This window comes from Teleopsis dalmanni, chromosome 1, assembly GCF_002237135.1.
Source record: "Teleopsis dalmanni isolate 2A chromosome 1, ASM223713v2, whole genome shotgun sequence".
Lineage (NCBI taxonomy): Eukaryota > Metazoa > Arthropoda > Insecta > Diptera > Diopsidae > Teleopsis > Teleopsis dalmanni.
Window position 1 is genome coordinate 33,197,957 of NC_051846.1, and position 10,689 is coordinate 33,208,645.

Here is a 10,689-nt window from a genome sequence, read left to right on the forward strand (position 1 = left end):
TTTTTTTATTTCACCTACATTTATGAAACAGTATATCATTTTAAAAAAACTTAATTTATTTTTTATTTTCATTTTTTTAATTTTCATATTTTTCCACAATTAAGTATCTGAAAATTAAACGCAAGTTATTAAATAAACCAAAAATGCGTTGTTGAAATAATATTTGCAGAAAAATTTTCACACTCAGCACTCATTGAGTGTGTTTACCAAGTAAATTTTAATTAACTTTGATTTATTTAACATTAAGCAGTTCCTCCAAGAATGGCACAAATATTTTAAACAAAAAAATTTATTTACAAAAGCATAAAAACAATAATTTTCCAACAATTCACCAATGCATATGACAGTTGCTTAACAAAAACACAAAAAAATAAAACACAAAATAAAAACATAAAAAAATATATATTAATAAATTTCCTTTTTTCTTAATTCATTGCAGCAAAACAAAGCAAAACGGCGCCAACGATTTTTTTTAATAATTCAAGTTAAAAAAAAAAATATCAAAGAAAGACTACAATTTTTTGTTACAAACAAAAAAAGAAATTAAATAAACAACAAAAAAAAAATTTTTAAAAACAAAATGGCTAATCTGGAACAGACATATGAGTTAAAGCAAAAACAGATGCAACAGCAACAGCAGCAGCAAGAACAGGAAGCAAAAGTAGGTGAAGTACAACACCAAACCCAGCAAAAGCAAACAGAATTAAAACAAGAACAACAACAGCAGCAAAAGCAACAGCAACATCAGCAGCAGCAACAACAACAGAGCGTTCCTAAATTACTGCCGATTGAATCGACAATTATTGACATTCCATCATCAGCATATGACACAGACAGCAGCACAGCAAGCAGCACGGCAAGCAGCACCTGCTGTACACGACACGGTGAACATATTTATATGGAAAAAGCTGCCATGGCACAGGATGCAAACGAAGTACACTTTAAGGCTGATCATAAAAAATGTTGGCCCACCTTTATATTGCTGATTTCAGTAGTGGAGGTGAGTTCTTATATTTATTTAAAAATAATAAATTATTTTTTTTTGTTTTTGTATTTGTGTAAAACAAAGGGTATGAAAATTAAATTATGAAGAGTAAATTATAAAGGTAATTTTTTAAAAGGATGCAAAGTAAATACACAATTCATGATTGACTTTTATTTTTATTTTTTAACTTTTATTGATTTTAATAATAAGTGCAATAATATATAAATGAATATTCCCCTGTAATATATAACTGTTTACAGGGGCATATTTTTGTATACAATATATATACAAAAAATAAAAAATATAATTGCATTTAAAAATATGCAATATAAAATAAATGAACAAACCTGTTTTGAAGTGAGAGTCGAGAAATTATAAACACAGGAACGACAGAATTTAATATAATTAATAAAACAGTTTAAATAAAAATATTATATATAAAAATTTTATTGTGAATTAAAAAACTAAAACTTAGTAATAAAATATCACGGAAACATTTTCAATATTAGGTTCATAATTTATGTTTAGAAATTATTTTATTATATTATACAATTTAATATCGAAATATTTCTAGTTATTAGTATCAATAGTCATCTTGATGATTTGAAATATAATCAAAATATTGCTGAAAATAAAATATAATTTTTAAAAATATTATTATTTTTGTAAGGGTAGTATGACTTTTTTTTGGTTACAAATATAAAAAAAATTCTATTTTATTATTTACCCAATATTTCGTCAATTTTTGGCTGACATCTTCATGTTCTGAATTTTTTTTGCATATAAATTATTTATTTAAAATTGAAACAGTGAGAATGTTTTAACAAAATTAAAAAATAATTGTTGATAATTATATATTTAAATAATTTTGTTATATTACTTTTTTATATCAATTTATTTATTTTATTTTTTTTTTTTTGTTAATTACTGTATTGACATATTGTTTTTATTTATTATATTATAACTATTTATTCTATATGATTGAATATTGATTGAGATATATGTTTTTGATGTACACTGTTTTTGATGATTTACAAAGTAGTCCAAAATATTTGTATAAACCAATATTTTTTTATATATATTATATAATTATTATATACATAATATAAATATCAATTATATCATATATTTTATTTATATATAAATTTATATCAATTATTTAAATAATTTATTTAATAATCTTAAAAATGTCACATTTTTCACTTAAATTCTTGATTTAACTGACATTATATGTGTTAAGACACATTATTATCATATTAATATTTTTTAACTTTTGTTGAATGTTTAAATGCTTATATAATTTCTAAATTTCTTTTAACAACAAACCATTAAAATAAATATATCAATTAAATATTAATTTCTAGTTTTCTTACTTTCTCTCTAACCACAAACTACAATAGTAAACACTCAATACAAATAAGTGATCAAAACATTTTAAATGTTCAATAAAATTTTATATTTCTATTTTTATTATATATTTGGTGATATATTTTCAACCACAAACACTTCACAAATGTTACAATAATATCATAAATATTTACTAAACTTTCAATCAGAAATTTAACCACAAATATTGTCATAAATAACTCATAAAAGACTTAAATAAAAAAAGAAACTGTAAAGGAGACAAACAAAACTATTCATAAACTTCTGGTGTAAATATCCTTTGCAAAAGTACAAAATTGTTTTCAAAAGATATAAATAAAAAATTATTAAGAAAATTCAAAATTTATAACTAACCTAAAATAAGACCACAAAAATAAAATTTACAAAAAAAAGTAAGAATAAAAGTCAACAAATTTTCAATTTACTATAGCATTCACAATAACAAAAATTATAATGGTAACACTGGCAGCAACAAAGCAATAAAAACTAAAACAACAGCCGCAAATATAATAACAACAACTACACACTTACACATACAAATAAACTAAAACAATAATAATAATAACAACAACATTAAAAAAACAAAAATGGTTTATTTTTCTACAATCAAACAGTGTAACATACACAGTCAAGGAAACAAGCATACACTCAAACTAACAAGTAAACAAACAGACACACGACCAAACAACTAAACAAACAAACACACAACCAAAGAAATAAACGAACAGACAAATATTACCGGAAGCAAATTCATCCAAATATAGACATTATACATGTGTATGGGTGCATACACGCTGCTCACTGTTCACAAGCGCACACACAGAGCACGGTACGCACTTAAGCCACAAATCAATATGGCGGCAAAAATGGCGCACAGTCGCTTGGCGCCCCTAAAATCGATTCAATTCCACCATTTCACAGTACAAATGCAGTCACAGCTGTAGACTGACTGTAAGCGCAACGCAACTACTATGCCATCAGCCAGAACTAAGTGGCTCTTTTTTTGGCATCCAAAATGTAGTAAAATTCATTGAAATAGTTTTTCCGACAAAAAAAGTTAAAAAAATTAAAAGCAAAATAACTTGAAAATGTGCCAAAACAAAGTTAAGTTTTCAACTCCAAAACTATATATATAATAAAATATGAATAAAATTGTATAGTAAACAGTTAAGACACAGTTGAGCAAGGCTTGCCGTGGGGTGGCATATGAACTTATTTTATTACAAAAACAAATGTTAGCGCACAAACACTAACAGACAACATAAAATAGTGCGGTGATGAACGTACGAGTAGTAAAGGCGTATGCAGTCGTTGCAATAAAACAAGGAAACAAATAAACAAATTTTGCCTGCCTCTCAGTGCCTTTTGTTAGTAACAACAACAAGGCAATGTGAAGCAGTAAAAGCAAAGCAAATGCTATGTCGTATTGTAGTAACAATCAAGTTAAGCTGCGACGTTGTTGTTGGCGTTGACGTTAACGTTAACGTTGTGTGCGCCGAAAAGTTAGCTGCAAAAATGCTCGTACACAAGAATTCTGTAAATCGTAAAAGAAGCAATTCGATTTGCTTATTGCACTTTTTCAAATGTCTGGCAGCATGCGTAACGTAACGTACACTGTGCGAAAAAATTACCATAGTTTAATAATATATTGTTAAACTGTGGTGTAAGAGTATATAAAAGAGTATGAAAAAAAAATGAAAACCAAATTATATATTGGCAAGTGTAAAGCCAAACACATTTTCATTTGTTTGCCGTTGCGTTGCGTATTTTTATTATACAAAAAGTTTTATTACAAATTTTATGTTGTTGTTTTTTTTTTCATATCAATTTTTTTTTGAAATGTGTACTTTATCTGGTATCTATAATGTAAAATATTACTTTTGCAATAATTGTAATGAAAATTATTGTTACAGAGCACAAAGTCTTAACTTTAGTGCCATAAGATACTTTTTCTTGTTTATTATATTTTTGCTGCCAGCTGCTTACTGTTCTTAGTTATCTTTTTTTTTTTGTGTTCTCGATTTTATATAAAAATTTTTTATTGTGTACTGTTATTTTGTGTTTGTTATTGTTGTTGTCATCGTCGTTGTTGTAGTTGTTATAATTTTGTTACAAAACTTTTCTAGAAAGTTTCAACGTTTGTTTTATGTAATCAGTGAGAAATGTTATAGACTTTCAGTTACTTGATACCATTTTATGAAAATTACAACAAAATAAAATTAGTAAAATAAAAACTTGACTTTTATATACTCGTACTTTTACCATACCTGTACTTGTACTTTGAAAACAAAATAAAACTGACACCTGCACACACACACACAAACACCAACTAAAGTTCTTGCAAAAACTTATTTATAAATTTTATAGATGTAACAAATAAAAGGGCTTTAGATAAAGTTAAATAAGAAAATGTTCGAAGTGTATTTAAGTTACTTAAAATTTAAGAATTTAATATTTAATTTGATATAAATTTTTTTTTAATCTATATAACATACCTCTCCAAATGGCGAACTATCTTAATTGTAATGCCTAAATATCTAAAATATTATTTTAACAGAATATATATTAATTTTAAAAATAATTTTATTTAAATACATATATAAGTAACTAATATTTGCTGTTTCTTTTATTTTAACTAATGTAAAATTTTTTTTTCTTTATTCATTTCAGATCGCAGTATTTGTTTACGATTTGCTAACAATGCAACCCGAAATCAAACAATTACCAGTACCCATACCCGCCGATTCGGTATTTATTTATCGTCCAGATCGTCGTTTACAAGTTTGGCGTTTTGTTTCGTATATGTTCTTGCATGCGAATTGGTTTCATTTAGGGTTTAATGTGGTCATACAGTTATTTTATGGCATTCCCCTGGAGGTGATGCACGGCTCGGCACGTATTGCTGTCATATATTTTGCCGGTGTGTTTGCAGGCTCGCTGGGCACGAGCGTTGTGGACTCCGAAGTATATTTGGTTGGTGCCAGCGGTGGCGTATACGCAATATTAGCTGCACATTTAGCTAATATCACATTAAATTATGGTCAGATGAAATACGCAACAGCACAGTTGGTGTCAGTTGTGATATTTGGTAAGTGTTAGAGAGATTTTAATTATCTTAATATTTTTTATTCAAACACTGATACAGTGTGCTCTCAATAATTCGAACACTGCAATTGATATCAACCTTTATGTCTTTTTTTGTTCAAATAACATTTAAATTAAATATATATTTTTTTAAATAATTAGTTTAATTAAAAATTTTTGGTTAAGTCGGATATTTCAACAATGGATAGCAGTTGAAACATAAATGTCCTGATTACTGAGAGCATAATGTACCGCCAACTCACTAGATAGAATTGTATTTTTTATTTCTTTATTTATTTTATTTTTTATCTTCAGTTATTTTCATTTGAGGTTATTTTATTTAATTAATTTTATTTTTTTTTATTTACTTTAAAATTATCTCCAGTAATTTTTTCAAAAAAAAAATAATCTTGAGAACTTAAGATTTAAGTTTAACAAAACTTTTAATTAGTTATGTTAGTTTTAATTTTTATATTTTTGAATATTATTTATTTTATTCTATTATTATTTTATTATTATTTCACTTATTTTTATAAATGTACGGTAATATATGTATTACTTTTTTTTTTAAATCTTTGTTTTATTTTATTTTTTAATTTTTATTGTGTAAATAAATTTTGCAATAAATAATAATTTTTGCAATAAATTTATTATATATTAAAAAAATACATATATATATAAAATAAGAAATCACAGTTTAACTAACAAACAACTCCTTTATTTTTATCATTTTAGTATTTTGCGATCTGGGATATGCACTTTATACACAATATCTTGACTCACTGGTACCAGCCAATCCTTCAGCCCCGTCTGTGTCGTATGTAGCACATTTGACGGGTGCTTTAGCCGGTCTAACAATTGGTCTATTGGTGCTAAAAAATTTCGAGCATCGCGCCTATGAGAATCTCATTTGGTGGCTAGCACTTGGTATATACAGTGCCTTCACCATCTTCGCCATTGTCTTTAATCTGATAAACACGATGACAGCACAACTGATGGAGGAGCAAGGTGAAGTTATTACACAACATTTGCTGCACGATTTGGGCGTTTCATAAAATGTTAAGTTAGGCATAGCAAAAATAATTAATACTATTATAAATAATTTTAACGAATTTACCACAAATTCTATAGTTCTAATTTCTTGTTTAATTTATATTTTAGTTCGAATATTTTAATTTTATACTAATTTTATTTTATTTTATATTATTTATTATTTAATTGCCTCAAGTAGCGCAAATAAAAAAACCCCAAAACGTGTAAACAAATGTTGTGATAACGCCAAAGACTGAATTTATTTCAAAAAAAAACTAATACTAAATTAATTTATTATTTAATTATTTATATCTATATATGTATATATATATGTATATTAAATGTTTATTTTTATGCTTTTGAATTATGAGAGAAAATATGTTATTAGTTAAGTTAAAAAAATTGTTTTTGTTAAATGAATAAGAGAAAAATTTTTAAATCTTTGTAAATATATTATCAATAAACATATTTATATATTAGAAATAAAAAATTAATTTTCAAAAAAGAAAAGAACAGAAATATAAACAAATTCTGCAACACTAAACCTAAAATATATTCCAAATCAGTTCCCCTTACAGCAAGTAAAGAAAAAACGTTGCACACTAGTCAAACTGAAAATATTACAATAATTAAAAAATATTAAAAATAATAAATTATTTTTTAAAAAAAAATATCAAAATAGTTGAACATAGTAGAGATGTATGTTGCAAATAAATCCTTACGCATGAGTATTACTAATTATAAATGTTATAATATATGTAAATCAAAGATAGTTAAAAATTACAATAATTATTTTTCTTTTTAATTAAAAAAAAATTTTTTTTATTTTATTTTCAATTAATTCATATAGCAAAAATATTTTTATCATTATATAAAGACAAACCGAAAAAATCAGTAAATTTTAATTCATATTAATATATTTCTTAAATAAACAAAAAAAATTATATAAGCCAAAGAAATAATTATATATCGTATCTAAAGAATATATCCAACGCGTATACATATTTTATAATTATATGCCTATATTAGAGAACAAAAACTATATACGATTTCTTATACAATAAAATCAGTTCATACATAAAAATAAAACATATATATATATATTTATATATGTGTATATGTGAAAAAGTAACCAATTGAAAGCCAAAAATTGTATTCATTCTTATATATAAATTATTGTCCATAAACACATAAAAAAGAATATATACCAAGGCATTTCTTAAATGCACAAAATTGAAAAACAAAAATAAAATAAATTAATTAAATGTTAAAAAATTAAAAATAATTTGTTTTTATTTAATTGAAAATTTAATTTGACAGGTCATCCCGATTACGCTTTTTTATCATAATGAGATGCAATCATTTTCTATCTTATCCATCCAACACTCTTAGGAACATACCATATTATCTATTTCATCCCTATCCGAATTACTTCGCACACTCTCTTCAAAAAAGGCACAACTCCAAATTCGTCAATTTTGAGTTAATGTATGGAACTGGCTTATAGTTTACCAGTCTACCAATACGCAAAATTCCTCTTTCTTCTTATTATTGCAAATTGTCGAAAACACAGTTGTATCCCTTTTTTTTTGTTAGAAATGACACTACGCTACAAAATATTTTTTGAGTGTTATGAAAATGTCGAATTTTGGACACGATGCGTTATATCAGAATCAGATATATCGGAATTATTATACTCCTTAGAATCATCAAGTGACCTCAGAGTATTATTAGGTAAGAAACATAGCCTACATAACGAACTTTGTTATTAATTGTAATCTTATATTTGTTCTTCTCTATGTCACTCACCACAAATTAAAGAAAATAACTTAAAAACTAAATAATCCATGGGGCACAACAAGGAAATACTAAACTATGAGAGATTGTCTACAGCACATCTTAGCGATATCTGACTATTTTGAAATATATAACATAATATCATACTTAGGTATGTAACCGCATTTAATATCTAAGGTAAAAAAAATCATCATCTTCTCCAGATGTTCCTTCCCGTAGCTACATAGTTTAAATATTCAAAGAAAATACAAAAAACATTGATTTCTTTCATTATTTAAGCAACCTATTGTATTATACTTCTTAATATAGTTAGGCTTATATACTAGTTTCTTTATTTCCATCCTTTGCGATAGTCAACTAATAGTATTTGCCATATTCTTCTTCTTCTATTATTTAACTCTTATTAGAGCATAGAGCCTCATTTGCCTTCTAGATGAAACATAAAAGCCGATGACATTACGTGACATGGAAAAAAATGTAACTTAGAGGTTAAGGAAGTTCCTTATAATACTATGAAAAGGTTTTAAGACACTAACTCACTGTTGGAATTTTAAGAAGATCTGCTCCCATTTTTAATCGGGATATTAAGCAGTTGAGTAACGCTTCCTTTTTCTCTCTCTGGCGTACTACTTATGTTCACCAATTCGTACTGATCAGCTGGAAGTGATCTAGATCAATGTTTAGTTTATACTTTTCCTTATGTGAATGTAGGCTGCTTATGCTATTCCTTATGCTATTCTTGATATGCTATGTATATTTGCGAATCACAACTCAATTATGCTTTAGAGTCACATAAAAGTTCAGAGTATATATGTATATTGTAAAACTAAATTGATTGGAATGGACAAGTTCGTAATGACAAATAGTTGTTCAATACTTGACTAACTCTTGATGTGAACTGGTTCATACAGTACGAGGAAATCATCTTTGCTCTTGAAAAATGTCAACCAAAACCTTTTAAAAAATATGTGCAGTATATGTGCAGTTTCAATAAGGAGACTATACCTAATTAGCGGGTTTCTTAACTTTGTTTTATATAAGATCTTTTTTTAATCATTTTTGTAAGATTTTTGTATGACAATATATACATTAAACGTATATTGACATCTTCTGTTAGTTGGACAATGCATTCTGACAATGCATTCTGAGTCCAACCTCAGTAAGGGGTCTCTTTATAATTGTTGGGGCTTAATTTCTAAAGCTCATCTACTGCATGCTATCAGCAAGCAATCGTCCTAGATAAGTTCAGTTTTCAATATTAATTTTAAGTACAAGTTTTTGGTGTCACAATGGTATTAAGATATTGTTTAGTACCAGATCGTAAACAGGTTCCAATAGTAGTTTGCTTTCAGTAAACTATTTTTGTTGTTGATTTTTTTCTTTTTGAATATTGAAATTAAATTTATAATTGCAAAAATAAATAATTAGTATTGCATTACCTTCAAACTTCAAAAAAAAGGCTAAGTTTGTATATTTTGATTAATTTGCAAAAAATCTTGAACTTTTACGACTTACCGCAAAAACTGAAGAGATTGAATCCACAATGGATTCAAAGTAAGGAATTGTTTATGTATTTATTCAGTAGCCGACCCAGCTAGTTGCAAACATTAACGTAGCCTATTAATGCAAATAATACTAAACTTGTGGCAATGCAAATAAAATAATTAACATAATTTATAAACATAATAAATTCAGAATTCACTATTCCGAATTCCGAATGCGCGGGACAAAAGTGAGGCACTCCTGTCCGCGATTCGGGTCGTGGGCAAATATTTACGCGTAGCCACACAACAAATTATGAATGCACATATTTTGAATTGAGTAAATATTTACTTATCTATGTGGTTCGGTTTGGGATTCTAATTTCTGTAATTAGCATTTGAAAAACTTTTGGCTTTGATTTTTGTAATTAAATTAATTCATTAAATAAATCAATTAAAAGGCTTTGCATTAGGTGCGAACGCTATTTGTTTGAATCTATTATTCCACTAATACCATATTATATTATTGAGCATATTTAAATTATTTGTTAATTTGGTCATATAAAATCATATAATTATAGTTAAATATTAATAAGGAATTATTTATTACAAGCCTCATATAGCCTCATGATTTTAATTAAACAAAATATTAAATGTCATTATTTTAGTTTTATTATTTAATTTCATAAATGCACATTTTTTTATTATTTTTAATTATCTCCTATAAAAATAATATTAATTATGATGTTAATTACACAAAGTGAAGAAAAAAATAAAACAAAATATTAAAAAAAGTATTAAAATTCTTTTTACACATAAATTGGATATCGAGTTGCTTACCCAAAATCTAATTACTTAATTGGTCAGTGCAAACTGACATATCACTTAAATAAATTATATGTTAAACGACACTAATGTCTATTG

General features: G+C 26.0%; 1 protein-coding gene across 1 annotated transcript; it reads left to right on the forward strand.

Annotated features, from left to right (window-relative positions):
* Window positions 1-539: 539 nt before the first annotated feature.
* Window positions 540-7,225, forward strand: LOC119672961 (protein rhomboid-like). The gene is made up of 3 exons (XM_038084147.1): window positions 540-1,000; window positions 5,042-5,459; window positions 6,191-7,225. Exons 1-3 carry the CDS (start codon window positions 581-583, stop codon window positions 6,508-6,510), a joined length of 1,158 nt encoding a protein of 385 aa, XP_037940075.1. The 5' UTR covers window positions 540-580; the 3' UTR covers window positions 6,511-7,225.
* Window positions 7,226-10,689: the final 3,464 nt, after the last annotated feature.

Coding starts and splice junctions, on each gene's coding strand:
- LOC119672961 (XM_038084147.1), top strand. CDS start 581: ATGGCTAATCTGGAACAGACATATGAGTTAAAGCAAAAACAGATGCAA. Junction 1,001..5,041: donor TGCTGATTTCAGTAGTGGAG/GTGAGTTCTTAT, acceptor TATTCATTTCAG/ATCGCAGTATTTGTTTACGA. Junction 5,460..6,190: donor GGTGTCAGTTGTGATATTTG/GTAAGTGTTAGA, acceptor TTATCATTTTAG/TATTTTGCGATCTGGGATAT.